Here is an 18447-nt window from a genome sequence, read left to right on the forward strand (position 1 = left end):
GGGCTCCTTGTGTGCTGGTAATATTGGTGCTGATATACTGGGATCCTTGTGTACTGGTATTATTGGTGCTGATATACTGGGCTCCTTGTGTACTGGTATTATTGGTGCTGATATACTGGGCTCCTTGTGTACTGGTAATGGTGCTGATATACTGGGCTCCTTGTATACTGGTATTATTGGTGCTGATATACTGGGCTCCTTGTGTACTGGTATTATTGGTGCTGATATACTGGGCTCCTTGTGTACTGGTAATGGTGCTGATATACTGGGCTCCTTGTGTACTGGTATTATTGGTGCTGATATACTGGGATGCTTGTGTACTGGTATTATTGGTGCTGATATACTGGGCTCCTTGTGTACTGGTAATGGTGCTGATATACTGGGCTCCTTGTGTACTGGTAATGGTGCTGATATACTGGGCTCCTTGTGTACTGGTATTATTGGTGCTGATATACTGGGATCCTTGTGTACTGGTATTATTGGTGCTGATATACTGGGATCCTTGTATACTGGTATTATTGGTGCTGATATACTGGGATCCTTGTGTACTGGTATTATTGGTGCTGATATACTGGGATCCTTGTATACTGGTATTATTGGTGCTGATATACTGGGCTCCTTGTGTACTGGTATTATTGGTGCTGATATACTGGGCTCCTTGTGTACTGGTATTATTGGTGCTGATATACTGGGCTCCTTGTATACTGGTATTATTGGTGCTGATATACTGGGCTCCTTGTGTACTGGTATTATTGGTGCTGATATACTGGGCTCCTTGTGTACTGGTATTATTGGTGCTGATATACTGGGCTCCTTGTATACTGGTATTATTGGTGCTGATATACTGGGCTCCTTGTGTACTGGTATTATTGGTGCTGATATACTGGGCTCCTTGTGTACTGGTATTATTGGTGCTGATATACTGGGCTCCTTGTGTACTGGTATTATTGGTGCTGATATACTGGGATCCTTGTGTACTGGTATTGGTGCTGATATACTGGGCTCCTGATGACTCCATTACTTAGAGCCCACTATTAGCCCATGGCTCTGGCCCCGCCCCTTACACTTGCCCTACTTGCCCTGTTTTTCCTGCTTGCCCGTCTCCTCCTCAGCTGGCTGCACTCGCTGGGTGACATGTGCCATTGCTTCACATTTACCACGCCCTCTCTACGGCGAATATACTTAACCACGCCCACACAGACTTACCGACCGCCCCGCCCATTCATCCTTGACCACGCCTACACTGTACTCTTCCCATTTGCAGCTCTTTGAAACATCCCTCCCTGTAACCACGCCCACACGTCGCGCTCCGCCTTTTTCATACTGTAGTCTCTCACAAGGCCCGCCCTCTTTTATATAGCCACGCCCACCCGAGGAACCATCACGTTCCTGCTTCGCCTACTTATCAGGTAACCACGCCCATTAATAATATCCTATAGCCTATAGGCGTCAAGCGCAACTTTAACAGCCTCCTTGTAACATTTTTTGCATAGACACGTCCACATTCCAGCTCAGAGTAACTAGGCCACACCCCCTCTTACGTAGGCCGGCAGGCAAGGAGGCTGTCACGTGACGCTGGTGACGCAGCTGTCTGCAGCGACGTGGAGTGATGGCGGCTACATCCTAGTGACAGCAGAGGAAGAGGCTGGGACTGTGTGTACGGGAGAGCGGGGGACACAGGTGAGGGAGCGGGCACAGGGGGCGGCACTCCCCGCTCCGGTCACTCCTATGGGGCCTCTGCAGCCCGTCAGCTACTTCCCAGCCCCGGGACTTGTGTGTGAGTGATGGGAGAGGATGGAGGATGGCGGATGGCCCCCTGCCTGCTCTGTGTGCTACGCTTCTGTCTGTACTATGTGAGTGTAGTTACTATGGTCTCATGGTGGGCTGTGCAACTAGTATGTGAAGGGGGTCTCCTCTGCTGTGCTGGTGGAAACAGTCAGCGAGTAGTATGTGAGGGAGGGTCTCCTCTGCTGTGCTGGTGGAAACTGTCAGCGAGTAGTATGTGAGGGGGAGGGGTGGTCGCCTCTGCTGGTGGAAACTGTCAGCAAGTAGTTTGTGAGGGGTGGTCTCTGCTGTGCTGCTGGAAACTGTCAGCAAGTAGTATGTGAAGGGGAAGGGTGGTCTCCTCTGCTGTGCTGGTGGAAACAGTCAGCAAGTAGTATGTGAGGGGGGGGTCTCCTCTGCTGTGCTGGTGGAAACCGTCAGCAAGTAGTATGTAAGGAGAGGGGTGGTCTGCTGTGCTGCTGGAAACAGTCAGCAAGTAGTATGTGAGGGGGGGGTCTCCTCTGCTGGTGGAAACCGTCAGCAAGTAGTATGTGATAGGGAGGGTCTCCTCTGCTGTGCTGGTGGAAACCGTCAGCAGGTAGTATGTGATAGGGAGGGTCTCCTCTGCTGTGCTGGTGGAAACTGTCAGCAAGTAGTATGTGAGGGGGGTCTCCTCTCCTGTGCTGCTGGAAACCGTCAGCAAGTAGTATGTGAGGGGGGGTCTCCTCTGCTGTGCTGGTGGAAACTGTCAGCAAGTAGTATGTGAGGAGGGGGTCTCCTCTGCTGTGCTGGTGGAAACTGTCAGCAAGTAGTATGTGAGGGGGGGGGGGTCTCCTCTGCTGTGCTGCTGGAAACTGTCAGCGAGTAGTATGTGAGGGGGAGGGGTGGTCGCCTCTGCTGGTGGAAACTGTCAGCGAGTAGTTTGTGAGGGGTGGTCTCTGCTGTGCTGCTGGAAACTGTCAGCGAGTAGTATGTGAGGGGGGGTCTCCTCTGCTGTGCTGGTGGAAACTGTCAGCAAGTAGTATGTGAGGGGGGGTCTCCTCTGCTGTGCTGGTGGAAACTGTCAGCAAGTAGTATGTGAGGGGGGGGTCTCCTCTGCTGTGCTGCTGGAAACTGTCAGCGAGTAGTATGTGAGGGGGGGTCTCCTCTGCTGTGCTGGTGGAAACTGTCAGCAAGTAGTATGTGATAGGGAGGGTCTCCTCTGCTGTGCTGCTGGAAACCGTCAGCAAGTAGTATGTGAGGGGGGGTCTCCTCTGCTGTGCTGCTGGAAACTGTCAGCGAGTAGTATGTGAGGGGGAGGGGTGGTCGCCTCTGCTGGTGGAAACTGTCAGCAAGTAGTTTGTGAGGGGTGGTCTCTGCTGTGCTGGTGGAAACCGTCAGCAAGTAGTATGTGAGGGGGGGGTGTGCTGTGCTGGTGGAAACCGTCAGCAAGTAGTATGTGATAGGGAGGGTCTCCTCTGCTGTGCTGGTGGAAACTGTCAGCAAGTAGTATGTAAAGGGGAGGGGTGGTCGCCTCTGCTGGTGGAAACCGTCAGCAAGTAGTTTGTGAGGGGTGGTCTCTGCTGTGCTGCTGGAAACTGTCAGCAAGTAGTATGTGAAGGGGAAGGGTGGTCTCCTCTGCTGTGCTGGTGGAAACAGTCAGCGAGTAGTATGTGAGGGGTGGTCTCCTCTGCTGTGCTGGTGGAAACCGTCAGCGAGTAGTATGTGAAGGGGAGGGGTGGTTTCCTCTGCTGTGCTGGTGGAAACCATCAGTAAGTAGTATGTAAAGAGAGGGGTGGTCTGCTGTGCTGGGGGAAACCGTCAGTAAGTAGTATGTAAGGAGAGGGGTGGTCTGCTGTGCTGGTGGAAACAGTCAGCAAGTAGTATGTGAAAGGGAAGGGTGGTCTCCTCTGCTCTGCCCCCAGTCATACATCATGTGGCCCTTACCTACTGTCACTAATAGCAAAGAGCGCCCCCCCCCCCCCCACACTGCAATAGGAGGGGTTATACAGTTTTATGTGCCCATCACTAGCTGCAGGACCAGATACAGCCTGTGAGCAGAGGGGGCGCTGTTTGTGAAAGACATCAGCAATATCTCTCTACTCCTGGACAAACCCTTAAAGGGGTTGTTCACCAAACAATTCTTTAACATCAACTTATGCCAGAGATTTGTACTTTACTTCAATTTAAAAAAATCTCAAGTCTTTCCATACTTATCAGCTGCTGTATGTCCTGCAGAAAGTGGTGTATTCTTTCCAGTCTGCAGAGCAGGAGAGGTTTTCTATGGGGATTTCCTACTGATTTGGACAGTTCCTGACATGGACAGAGGTGGCAGCAGAGAGCACTGTGTCAGACTGGAAATAGTCCACCACTTCCTGCAGGACATACAGCAGCTGGTAAGTACTGAAAGACTAGAGATTTTTTTTAATAGAAGTACAGTACAAATCTCTTGCACTTTCTGGCACCAGATGATTTGACAGAACAACCCCTTTAAACCAGGGATGGGAAATCCAACAAGTTTCCCGCGTGAGTCCTACGATTAGGACAGGGCTTGGAACTCGCCAGGTGTCGCACAGTTGCCAAGGCAACCTGGATCAACATTGGACTGACCCCCTGACCATTATAGAAAACAGAAGAGTTACATACAAAAGAATGCATGACTACATTGATTACATGACTACAGAGTTTGTTTGTAGTCTGTTACCATGGAGACATAGATCTACAGATTTTTTTTTTTTTACTTCAAGTTAAAGGGAACCAATCAGGACAATGATGGGGATGAAGCTCCCCGGGACTCTGCCCAGATCTTGTAGACAGGTCTCCCACCATGTTGGGGTTGCTTGCTCAGTAGCTTTATATCCCAGTAAAACGTTGTTTAATCTGGCGCACGGTCCAGGGGGAGTAGTCCTCTGGGCGGGGTCTAGTCACTGCTCTCTGCCTGTCAGCGCGCTCTGCGAGGGTGAGGAGAGCTGAGGAGTGAAGCGCACATCACGCGCTTCTCCTGGCTATATATAGTGACTATTAGGGGTCTCTGACTAATCAGAACGTTTCATGTCTGTGACAGTAACACTGAGGCCTACTGTCATGTGACCAGAGACCGCTGGATTACCAGTCATTTAAAGGGTCACTCTTGTTACATCATATAGCAGGGGTAGGGAACCTTGGCTCTCCAGTCGTGGCAAAACTACAACTCCCATCATGCTTTAGCTTAGGCTGTCCAGGCATGATGGGAGTTGTAGTAGTAGTAGTAGTAGAGCCAAGGTTCCCTACCCCTGCTATATGATGTGTCAAAAGTTTTCATTGCTGCTTTGAAATCGATAAACGATTGATTGGGCGAATTATCGCTCGGTGTACCCGGACGATTAGACGCCACAATAAGTAGCGGCTATGGCATCTATACGGTTATATGACCACCTGGTCCTGTCCGCAGCCTGAGGGGCAGTCACAGGGTGCCGCTCTGTTGTCATAGCAACCTGGGGCCTCCCTGACCGTCAAGTTAGATTTATTATCCCTTGCAATAAAATGAAAGTGCACTGCAATACAAGGGGTTGCAGTGTACTGTACAAGTGATCAACGAAGTATAAAAAAAATTATAAACTTAAAATATTTAAAAAAAAATCACCCCCACCCCATATTTCCGATTTGTAATTTTTCCTCTGGGCAGAAATGGACGTTTTATTAACAGGAAAAAGACAATTAGAACAGTTTATCCTGCAAAAATAATAGAGCTGGAAGCCGACAGCGCCATACATTGTGCGGTGGCCATTCTGAGGTATTGCAGCTCGGTTCTCATTGATAATTCAGTGTTAGAAAAACACGGCCACTTTCTTCCAGAGACAGCACCGCTCTTGTCTCCAGTTTGGGTGCAGGTTTTGTAACTCAGTTCCATTGAAGTGAATGGAGCTTAATTTCAAACCACACGTGACCTAGACACAAGAGCGGTGCTGTGTCTGGGAGAAAGTGGACTTATTTTGTGGTGCTGGATAACCCCATTAATAGTAGACCAGCTCAGAGTGTAGTAAGGCATCTGCTTCCTGTGTATCCTGATGACCTGACACTGATGACATATCCGGAAGAAGTTTCTGGAAACCCCCTTTAAGTTCTGCTCTTTTAGTAGTCAGATGAGTTATCCTTTTTACATGTGAGGCTCCGTACTGTATGTTAGGTGCATGTTCTGTGATCGGTAGCGGTGAGGCGTGACTTGGGGGGTGTGAGGTATCACCAATGTGTTATAGAGAGGCAGCTACTGCACATAGAGGCCGCCCTGCTCCATTATATGTACAGTGCCATCTGGACTACAGGACTATGGGGCTGATGTACTAAAATCACCAGCATTGAAATTAGTTTAAATTGCATGCACGGCAGATTGCATAGTGATATTGCATGCACGGCAGATTGCATAGTGATATTGCATGCACGGCAGATTGCATAGGGATATTGCATGCACGGCAGATTGCATAGGGATATTGCATGCACGGCAGACTGCATTGGGATATTGCATGCACGGCAGATTGCATTGGGATATTGCATGCACGGCAGATTGCATAGGGATATTGCATGCACAGCAGACTGCATTGGGATATTGCATGCACGGCAGATTGCATTGGGATATTGCATGCACGGCAGATTGCATAGGGATATTGCATGCACGGCAGACTGCATTGGGATATTGCATGCACGGCAGACTGCATTGGGATATTGCATGCACGGCAGATTGCATTGGGATATTGCATGCACGGCAGATTGCATAGGGATATTGCATGCACGGCAGATTGCATAGGGATATTGCATGCACGGCAGATTGCATAGGGATATTGCATGCACGGCAGATTGCATAGGGATATTGCATGCACGGCAGACTGCATTGGGATATTGCATGCACGGCAGATTGCATTGGGATATTGCATGCACGGCAGATTGCATTGGGATATTGCATGCACTGCAGATTGCATTGGGATATTGCATGCACTGCAGGTTGCATAGTGATATTGCATGCACTGCAGGTTGCATAGTGATATTGCATGCACGGCAGATTGCATAGGGATATTGCATGCACGGCAGATTGCATAGTGATATTGCATGCACAGCAGATTGCATAGGGATATTGCATGCACGGCAGATTGCATAGTGATATTGCATGCACGGCAGATTGCATAGTGATATTGCATGCACGGCAGATTGCATAGGGATATTGCATGCACGGCAGATTGCATAGGGATATTGCATGCACGGCAGACTGCATTGGGATATTGCATGCACGGCAGATTGCATTGGGATATTGCATGCACGGCAGATTGCATAGGGATATTGCATGCACGGCAGACTGCATTGGGATATTGCATGCACGGCAGACTGCATTGGGATATTGCATGCACGGCAGATTGCATTGGGATATTGCATGCACGGCAGATTGCATAGGGATATTGCATGCACGGCAGATTGCATAGGGATATTGCATGCACGGCAGATTGCATAGGGATATTGCATGCAAGGCAGATTGCATAGGGATATTGCATGCACGGCAGATTGCATAGGGATATTGCATGCACGGCAGACTGCATTGGGATATTGCATGCACGGCAGATTGCATTGGGATATTGCATGCACGGCAGATTGCATTGGGATATTGCATGCACTGCAGGTTGCATAGTGATATTGCATGCACTGCAGGTTGCATAGTGATATTGCATGCACGGCAGATTGCATAGGGATATTGCATGCACGGCAGATTGCATAGGGATATTGCATGCACGGCAGATTGCATAGGGATACTGCATGCACGGCAGATTGCATTGGGATACTGCATGCACGGCAGGTTGCTCTATGAGATTGCATGCACGGCAGATTGCATTGGGATATTGCATGCACGGCAGGTTGCTCTATGAGATTGCATGCATGGTATATTGCATTGTGGTATTGCATGCTGTGTTTTTCTATGGGAGTGTATAACCTCACATGTATACCGCACAATCTCGCATGCTCTGCATCGTATACACCTGACATAACCCCCGGCCTGACTGTGTATGAATAGAGCCATGGCACTTGATGCTTGGAGCCCCGGGCACACACTCCCATCATGCATCTCTGCCAGTCAGGTGGGTAGCTGCCATTCTTACCAGTAACAGACGTGCATCACTGGGAGGGTCTTGCCTTCTTGCCACAGAAGGTGACGTTCGGTTTTCGCCTGACACTGACTCTTACATGCAGCTGCGGTGGTCGTACGTATGTCGGGTTGTGACGGACACCGGTTCTGAGGTGTTGTGTTATAAATATCGGCCTGATTTCTATATTGAACAGAAGCCTAAATCCTCTCCCGTCCTGTTCGTGCGGCAGCTTGTTGTCATGGCGACATGTAGGCGCAGTGTCCGTATATAATCCTAGTGTTATATAGGAGGACCCCCGCAGCTTCCTCACATGGGGGACATATAGTGACACTAACCACATGGATGGTTCTATCAACATAGAAGTCCTGGTGGTCTCTTGTGTCACAGACTTCCAAATACTTACATAGTGATGAAAAATCCCTTTAGTTTGAAGTAGGTGGTGGGACCGGGGGTGAGCAGTATACTCATGGGCTTTCTGTGCCCTCCTTATCCAGCCTGGCACAGCACATCTCTCCTCTTTACTATGCCATGCTAGACAGCGTGCACTAGCCTCAACAGGCCGGCACTGTGCTGGGGGAGGATTTACAGCACAATACAGTAAGTGGCATCTGGGGGGAGAAGAGGTTACTGATGCCCTGGACTTACAAGGTGCTACGTGAGCGGAAAGAAAAGAGACAGCACAAAAAAGGGGTCACACAAGGCACCGAACTGATCTAGCAGGCACATTGTAAAACCTATGAAGGATGGAGAAATCCTGAGCTTGTATGCAAACAGTCCTGTATTATACCCCAGAGCTGCACTCACTATTCTGCTGGTGGGGTCACTGTGTACATACATTACATTACTTATCCTGTACTGATCCTGAGTAACATCCTATATTATACTCCAGAGCTGCACTCACTATTCTGCTGGTGGGGTCACTGTGTACATACATTACATTACTTATCCTGTACTGATCCTGAGTAACATCCTTTATTATACTCCAGAGCTGCACTCACTATTCTGCTGGTGGGGTCACTGTGTACATACATTACATTACATTACTTATCCTGTACTGATCCTGAGTAACATCCTATATTATACTCCAGAGCTGCACTCACTATTCTGCTGGTGAGGTCACTGTGTACATACATTACATTACTTATCCTGTACTGATCCTGAGTTACATCCTGTATTATACCCCAGAGCTGCACTCACTATTCTGCTGATGGGGTCACTGTGTACATACATTACATTACTGATCCTGAGTTACATCCTGTATTAAGGCCCTATTCCACAGAACGATTATCGGCTGAATTTGGCTGATATCGTCCGTTATGGCCGATAAACGTCCCGTGGAATAGGAGGCAACGATCACCCGACTTTGTTCATGTCAGCTGATCGTTGAAGTTGTTTGTCTTTCAACATGTGATGTCCAAGGATTCTCTACTTGCAGCAGTCACTGTCCGTCGCTTTTTGGTAGGATGTAGGGCTGACAGACACAGACGGATTATCTGACAGATTTGTAAAACCAAAGCCAGGAATAGATTTGCAAAGGAGAAATCTCAGTCTTTCCTTTATGACCAGTTCTCTGTTTATAGTCTGTTCCTGGCTTTGGCTTCACTGTCAGATGAATCTGTGTATAATTCCACCAGATGATTATCGTTCGCATAATCGTTAACGATTAACGATCTCAAACGACCGCTATTGTGAAAGACCTGAAAACGTTCACTCGTTTCCATGGAACGATAATCGTTACTTATGATCGTAATTGCGATCGTTTTTTCTTCGCTATTTATTCGCTATTGTGTTCGTATCTACTGCGAACAACCAAACGACGTCTTTTCAATGTGAACGTTTTGCGAACGAGCAACGATAAAATAGGTCCAGGTCTTATAAAGCGATCAACGATTTCTTGTTCGGTCGTTAGTTGTTAACTGCATTTCAACCGAATGATTATCGTTTAGATTCGAACGATTTAACGATAATCGTCTGGTGTAGTAGGGCCCTATCTCTCCTTGTTGTGTGTATCTGCTGGAGAGGGTGATGGTCTCACGATGGCGCTCCAGCCCATTTTCTGTGTCCGGTTACATAGACATCAAAGAGGAGTAGGGGGTACACCTGGGTCCCTCTGACCCAGAACTGAGAAGCCCTCTGTATGTGCTGCCCCCCAGGCCCCGCTGTGTGTTCTGGCGGTGTCCTCACAGTCTTGCCATGCTTTTTCCTGCTCTTTCTGGGTCACGTCTCTGGCTGGGTCGGTGTTATAGGGTTATAATGGCCGGATGCAGCTACACCAGGGTCAGATGATGGAACATAATGCACTTCTGGGAAACCACACCCAAACTAAGGACAGGAGTGGTGCTGTTTCTGGAAGAAAGCGGCCGTGTTTTTCTAGCTCTACACAACCCCTTTAAGGGAACAGGGCAGGTAGTGATGCTATGAATATTTATTCATGGTCCCATTTAAAGGGGTACTCGGGTGACTGTTTAGTTCAAATCAACTGGTTTCAGAAAGTTATATAGATTTGTAATTTACATCTATTTAAAATTCTCAAATCGTCCAGTACTTATCAGCTGCTGTATGTCCTGCAGGAAGTAGTGTATTATTCCCAGTCTGACAGACAGAGTGCAGCAAATCCTCATAAAAAAAACCTCTCCTGCTCTGGACAGTTCCTGACATGGACAGAGGTGGCAGCAGAGAGCACTGTGTCAGACTGGAAAGAAAACTCCACTTCCTGCAAGACATACAGCAGCTGATAAGTACTGGAAGACTTTTTGTTTTTTTAAGTAGTAGTAGATAACAAATCTGTATAACTTTCTGTCACCAGTTGATTTGAAAGAATCCCCTTTAACCTCTGTGGGAGTTGTGCAGATTATGTAAAACCTCCACCTTGTCTGTTTCCACCTCTTTGACCACCCCCCGCAGGAGACCCCCAGATCTCAACATTTTTTAAAGAGGTGGGACCTTCATCTATCAGAGTTTTGTGGTGTATCCTTTGGATGTCCGGTCCTCTACGCAGGATCGGTAAATGGTTCCTGACTCAAAAACAATAAAGTTCATAGCAAGATGTCACTTTCCCAACCGCATTGGTTTTCCTGACCCCCCTTAAATATTTACAGGGAAAAAATATTCCCTGTGAAAAATAAGTGCCTACAGACGGCACAATAAGCTCACTGAGGGATCAGGTTACATGCTGCCCATAGTGATCTATAGAGAGAGGAGGGAGAACTAACAATATATAGCTGGAGCCTGCAGAGGGGAAAACAGGTATAAATGCCAGCTATGAATTAGTTGCAGGAGGGCTGGAGTCATTGGATTCTGGAATTTGGGGCCTGGATTCTAGTGCAGGGATGGGCGGTCAGGAGCCGCACCTCTGGTTTTATACGGTGTGTCATGTCATGTTAGTGATTGTGTAACACTAGTAATCATTGTTCTCTCCATGACATGTGTGATGCTCTCTGCAGCCGGTGTCCGGTTTAGGTGCTTAGCTGGCATAGTGGGTAGAGCCTGTATACCTGAGCGTAAGACCGTGAGAGCTACATCCTGGAACGTCATTCATCCAATGTCAGGAGGGACAGTGCAAATATTGGTATAGTGTAGCTGCAGCAGTCTCCGGTCCTCGTGATTATGGAGCGTGCACCATCACCATACTGCCCAGAGCCTGGCACGAGATATGTACCCACCACCATACTGCTGCACCATCACCATACTGCCCAGAGCCTGGCACAAGATATGTACCCACCACCATACTGCTGCACCATCACCATACTGCCCAGAGCCTGGCACGAGATATGTACCCACCACCATACTGCTGCACCATCACCATACTGCCCCGACCCCTGTGCCATATATGTGCCCACCACCATACTGCCCAGACCCCTGCACTAGATATGTACCCACCACCATACTGCTGCACCATCACCATACTGCCCAGACCCCTGTGCCATATATGTGTCCACCACCATACTGCCCAGACCCCTGCACTAGATATGTGCCCCACCCCACCACCATACTGCCCAGACCCCTGCACTAGATATGTGCCCCACCACCATACTGCCCAGACCCCTGCACTAGATATGTGCCCCACCACCATACTGCCCAGACCCCTGCACTAGATATGTGCCCACCACCATACTGGCCAGACCCCTGCACTAGATATGTGCTCCACCACCATACTGCCCAGACCCCTGCACTAGATATGTGTCCCACCACCATACTGGCCAGACCCCTGCACTAGATATGTGCTCCACCACCATACTGGCCAGACCCCTGCACTAGATATGTGCCCCACCCCACCACCATACTGCCCAGACCCCTGCACTAGATATGTGCCCCACCCCACCACCATACTGCCCAGACCCCTGCACTAGATATGTGCCCCACCCCACCACCATACTGCCCAGACCCCTGCACTAGATATGTGCCCCACCACCATACTGCCCAGACCCCTGCACTAGATATGTGCCCCACCACCATACTGCCCAGACCCCTGCACTAGATATGTGCCCCACCACCATACTGCCCAGACCCCTGCACTAGATATGTGCCCCACCACCATACTGCCCAGACCCCTGCACTAGATATGTGCCCCACCACCATACTGCCCAGACCCCTGCACTAGATATGTGCCCCACCACCATACTGCCCAGACCCCTGCACTAGATATGTGCCCCACCACCATACTGCCCAGACCCCTGCACTAGATATGTGCCCCACCACCATACTGCCCAGACCCCTGCACTAGATATGTGCACTTGTGTGCTTATTCTGTTTAGCCTTGGGAAGACACCTGCATACTGCTGTTAAAGGGGCGCTCCAGACTACTACTATAGAGGGGCACAAGATTATACAGCTACATTGCCGTTATAGGGGGACTCCAGACTTTTTGGCTAGGCTACTACTTTAGGCGGCACTCCAGACTATCCAGCTAGACTACTACTTTAGGGGGCACTCCAGACTATCCAGCTAGACTACTACTTTAGGGGGAGCGTCAGACTATCCAGCTAGACTACTACTTTAGGGGGAGCGTCAGACTCCGGTCTCCGGGTCTTGATGTACGGAGCTGTAGTTAGATCAGGCGACGTTCAGCACAATGTTTTATCTTCCGTTCTCTCTCTCGTCTTGTCACTGACCTGTGCGTTTGCCGTCCACAGGGGCCCCTAGTAGGAATGAACTGGACGCTGCACTTCTAGCAACATGGGTGCCAACAGCAGCACTATCAACGAACTGTCCGACAACGACTACCTGAAGAAGCTGTCGGGAACCGAGGCCATTTCTGAGAATGAGCCCTTCTGGAACCAGCTGCTGTCATTCACCTTCAGTACACCGACAAACAGGTACGTGATGGAGCGGACGTCTCACCCATTCACTCAAAAAGCTGTACTGCAGCCCAATCCTCTCACTTCATAAGAAGCAGGATTTCTGTGTCTATTTAGGTCTATGGAGGGGGGAGGGGTGAGTGAGCACGGAGTGGAGAAAAGGCAGCCTTGAAAAACACTACATCCTGCAATCCTCGCACCAAGACCAGCACTGACTTTTTGACCTATGAATCCAGCATTTTATGCGCCCAGTCTCCAAACTGTACAGCTGCTTCCCTGCTCTCTCTGCTCACTCATCCCCCTCAGCCCCTCCCCCCCTTCATAGGTTATAATGGACACAGCAAACCCGTCTTCACCCGCTGTTACCCGCTGGGAAACATTTTTTGAGTACAGAAAGAGGCTTTTTTTGACTCTTAAAATAACTTGTACTATTGATTTCTGCAAAAATATTTTAAATGACAGATACACTTTAATTCTCATTTATCGGCCATCAGTATGTAAAGTGTTTCTGTTACTTTAAAAAAATACATGAGGCATGTGAAAAGGTTTGATTGGCCGGACTGATCAAATCTGGAGCAATTGCCAGAATGATTGGAGAGCAGGAACCAGACTTGGTCACATGACCTTCAGCAGAGTGAAAGCCGACCATATAGAGCTGCATTGACGGGTAGATAAAGTTCTCTTTATTTGTTAGTGGTCTCGGTGTGGGCTCATTGCTCTTTGGGGATCAGAGCGTTTTGTACATTCTGCAAGAAACCATGGAAACCGCCGTATAAGAACATCGCAGTATGTAAGAGCGAAAGCGCAGAATCAGAACTCTGCAGTATAGTGGAGAGGACAGGGTGCAGTATAAGGCTGGGTTTACACTGTGTTTTTGTAATTCTTTTTTTTTTCATCTGTTTTATGCAAAAAAAAAAAAAAAAAAACCGTATGAAAAAACAGCTGCATTTGTGTGTATCCATTTTGATCCGTTTTTCCATTGACTTCCTTTATAAAAAATAATAATAAAAAAAAAGGATCTAAACCCACTTGTTTTTTTAGCATACACAAAAATATAGTCGATCACACTTTTACGTATACTGAAAGAAGGATGCGGTGTGATCTATTTTTGTTTTTTTTTAGAATGGAAGTCCATGAAAAAAACCCGATTAAAACGGAAGCACACAAATGCATCTGTTTTTTTTTTTTTTGCATAAAACAGAGGAAAAAAAACGGATAGCAAAAACGCAGTGTGAACCCAGACTGAAGCCCTCCTTACACGGGGCGATCTCATGGAGCAAGCGAGTGCCAACCTGTCAGGTCAGTGCTTGCTCGCTCCTCCCTACTTACTGCCGACGCAATTACACGCACGCACAAAAAGTAAGTGGGTAAATGTGGGGGGCTCCGGGGGTGATCGTTTATCGTTCGTAATGGCCAAGTACAGCCAATAAGCGGTTTGTGTAATAGGGTCTTAACTCTATGTAGGAGTCTGCTGTACAGTGGTACCTTGGTTTAAGAGTAACTTGGATTAAGACCTTTTTGGTTTAAGAGCTCCCAGTTTTTCAAAATTGTGACTTGGTGTAAGAGCATTGCTTTGGTTTAAGAGCCCCCTGTACTGGGTGAAAGGGCGAGTGGAGGAGGGGCATGATCTGCATAGCGGGGTCTACAGCCCTGTACTCTGACCCAGGAAGTCTCCTTCACCTTCCAAATCATAGCAGATCCACTTCAGGCTGGGGCTTACATCAGAGGACAGGACTGTGGAGGTAATCTCTCCATAGCTGTAACCCCTCTCTCCCCGGACAGAGAGTGCTGCATGTATGTGCCCACATATGCCCTGCTCATTCCTTCATGCTCCCTGCAGTCTCTGTCCGCCCTTGTGTTTCCCATCCTCTCCATTACTGTACAGTAACTTATAATATCACAGATTCTGCTGTTTCTGAATGTTTGTTTCATCTGTTTTACACGTTATTCATAATAATAAATCATTATTTTTGGGGTGTAGAACCAATTGTCTGCATATCAGTGATTTCTTATGGGAAAATTTGCTTTGGATTAAGAGTGGATTTGGATTACAAGCACAGTCCCGGACGAATTATGCTCGTAATCCAAGGCACCACTGTATATCTTCCTAAACAGCCAATGCACAGGGACATTTCCAAATGGAGATCCTGGCCTTTGAATAAGGATTGTCCTATCATATAGAGCCATTTATTCTGCCCACAATGAAAGCATAGCCGCGTTCATGTCTGTGCGCTGTATCCAAGGTGCAGCACTTATCTACCCAATACAGGGAATACACTTATCATTTTATGGCTTGTATCTATAAAGTCTTGGCTCCGGCACCATAATCTAGCTTGGCAGTAAAAGAAAAGGAATATACTATAAAATCTTTCAAGCTTCAATACGACCATGTGACAACTGCCTGAATAGTTCAGTTTTTCTCCAATATTCAGCACTTATCTTTATTAGTATTATTATAGGTGCATTGCCTGCAGTAAGGCATTGGCTACACTAGATGGCGCTGGTACAGCACTGATCACTTTCCTAAAGAGCTGTATCCATTAATCTAGAGGTTTCAGCTGTTGTAGAACTAAAACTCCTTTCATGCCCTGACAGCTGAATACCTGTATATGTATCTGAGTATACAGTTATCATTATATGTATACCATTATGTGTTCTAAGTTGTCCTTGTTTACAGATATTGGCTCAGGAGAATTATTTGCTTAGAGACTGGCAGATAGAATTTGGCAACTTTCTAATTCCTTGGCAAACAGAAGTGGTTACCTTTTTCATCTACTAGTGTTTTCTCTATAATCCTTATGTAAAGCAGATTACTGGAATTGCCTCTTAGGCTTTATTCACACAACGAACAAACAACGGTCGTTATTAATGTTCGTGATCATTAGAGAGACTCTGTAAGTTGGTTTATTGTGTCTTATCTAAGAGTAGCATCAACTAGTGACAGAGAAGCTGAACATAATGATGGATCACTTACATTGTTCTGTGAAGCTGATTCAGAGATCTCCTCCTGAATAACATGGACAATAAGTAGTCCTCTCTATTATGTGCATGACCCCAGTAGTCCTTGATATTCATGAGCACTGGTAAACGCCGCCCACCAGCTGCTGATTGGCAGTTATCTGTCCATGCAGCTTATAGGCAGTCAACTGTCATTCAGCAGCTGGAGAGTGGGGGAAGGGGTGTGGCAAGAATCCTATTCTCCTGCATATTAGGAGAACGGCTAAACAGAATGATGCAAGTAATACACCGATCTGCTCAGCATTTCAGCACTAGTTTATGCTGCTTTAATTTAATTTCAGACCACATAAACCTAGTGACGGATTCCTTTTAATAACGAGCATTGTTTTACAACAACTGCCGTGGTTTAGTTAAATGACGGCTGCCCACTAAAGAATGGCCATCATTACTATGTTTGAACAAAGCCTTAAAGTGTTTGCCTTTCAAAAAAATAAAATACAATACAATGAATGGTGTTTAGACCCTGTTGGCGGTCCAGGCATGATGGTGCCTCACTCCTATCCTGCGACGAGACAAAGCTGTGTACTTCTTCTAGCTTTGTCTTATAGTTGATGGGGGGTGTGAACACCCAGACAGATCAAAACTTTTTTTCAAAAATTTTTTTTTTTAAATTGACACTAACATGAGAGAGCAGCAGCAGGTTATACATCACTTCCAGGTCCCAAAAGCCGACAGCTACCAGTGGTGCCAAAGGGTGAAGTCCGCTTTTTCACAGAGAGCAGAAAAAAGGCCATCTATGTTGGATCCATTGGGGTCTGACTCCCATCACCCCCACTGATCGGCTGTTTAGAGGGGCTGCAGGCTCTTTAGGGTACCATTACGGGAAGCGATTTTACAATGGTCAACGAACAACGATAAACGATCTCAAATGACCGTTATTGCGAACGGCCTGAAATCATTCGCTCAATTACACGGAACAATGATAATTCCTTTGATCGTTCTTACGGTCATCTTGTCGTCCCTATTGCGTTCGCCGCGGCTGCAAACGTCCGAACGACCTCTTATTCCATGCAAACGATTTACGAACGAGCAACGGTAAAAATAGGTCCAAACTCTATCAAGCGACTAACGATTTCTCTTTGGACGTTTTATCGCTGTCTGCTATTACACTAAACTATTATCGTTCAAATCTGAACAATCTAACGATTTTTCCAACTATATTCGTTCCGTGTAATAAGGCCCTTAGGACCGTATTACACAGGACGATTATTGTGCAAAAAATCGTTATATCGTTCGAATTTTAAACAATAATAGTTCTGTGTAAATGCAGGCAACGATTGAAAAATCGCTCATGTGTCGTTGATCGTTTATTTAGATCTGAACCTAAAATTATCGTTAATCGTTCGCTGTAATTCCACATTCGTTCGCTCAGGTTCCGCATTTGTCACTAATCGTTCAGTGTAATTGCACATTGTTCATTGTTTTGCTGGGATCAGAAGGAATAAACGATCATAGTAACGATCGCAATAACGACCATCATTCTGTGTAATATGGTAAACGATTTCAGGTTAACGATAAACTATCTCGTTTGTAATCGTTTATCGTTAGTTGTTTATCGTTAAAAATCGATTTGTGTAATAGGACCCTGATGGTCCTTTTACACAGAGCGATTATCATTCGAACTTTTGCGACAACTATCCCATTTGAACAATAATCGGCTCATGTAAACACAGTGAACGATCAAGCGACGAGCAAGAAATCGTTCATTTTGATCTTTCAACGTGTTCTCAAATCGTCGTTGGTCGTTCGCTGAAAATTCTCCGATCGTTTCGTGTAAACAGTCTTTCACCGATTCTTCCTATGCGTGAGATGGGCTTAAGCGATCTTAAAACGATCGCAATAACGATTTTTTCAAACGATTTATCTTTTCGTCTAAATGCTGATCGTTATAAAAATAAAATCATTGCCTCAAATTCGTTAAACGATCGATTGTTTGAGTTATCCCTCAGTGTAAAAGGACCATGAGTCTTGACAGCGTTAGTTTTATAATGGCGGATAACCCATTCAACCTAGAAGTGTTTCACATAAATTAGTAATAATAATATGCATAGTATCTTCCTACAGAATAATGCCGTCACATACCAGACCCCTCTGCTCTTATAGCACTGGTAAAATCAGAGATGGGGATGCTTTATCAGCTTACTGAGGGATCAGGTTACAGCTGCTGTCCATAGAAATCAGTGGAAAGAGGGGGAGATACACAGCTTACTCTGCTGAACGGTCTGACTAATTATATATACCTGCCAGACCACTGCTTTTAGAGCAGAGTAGTGGTCTGTAACCTA

General features: G+C 46.9%; 1 protein-coding gene across 1 annotated transcript in view; it reads left to right on the top strand.

The window, feature by feature from the left end:
* The first annotated feature begins 1547 nt into the window (after positions 1 to 1547).
* Positions 1548 to 18447, top strand: part of DYM (dymeclin) — a 201393-nt gene continuing 184493 nt past the window's right edge. Inside the window, exons 1-2 of the mRNA XM_069963208.1 lie at positions 1548 to 1680; positions 12980 to 13162. Coding sequence (XP_069819309.1) covers positions 13023 to 13162 — 140 coding nt within the window. The 5' untranslated portion in view covers positions 1548 to 1680; positions 12980 to 13022. The remainder of the gene's footprint in view (positions 1681 to 12979; positions 13163 to 18447) is intronic.

Source organism: Dendropsophus ebraccatus, chromosome 3, assembly GCF_027789765.1.
Source record: "Dendropsophus ebraccatus isolate aDenEbr1 chromosome 3, aDenEbr1.pat, whole genome shotgun sequence".
Classification (NCBI taxonomy): Eukaryota; Metazoa; Chordata; class Amphibia; order Anura; family Hylidae; genus Dendropsophus; species Dendropsophus ebraccatus.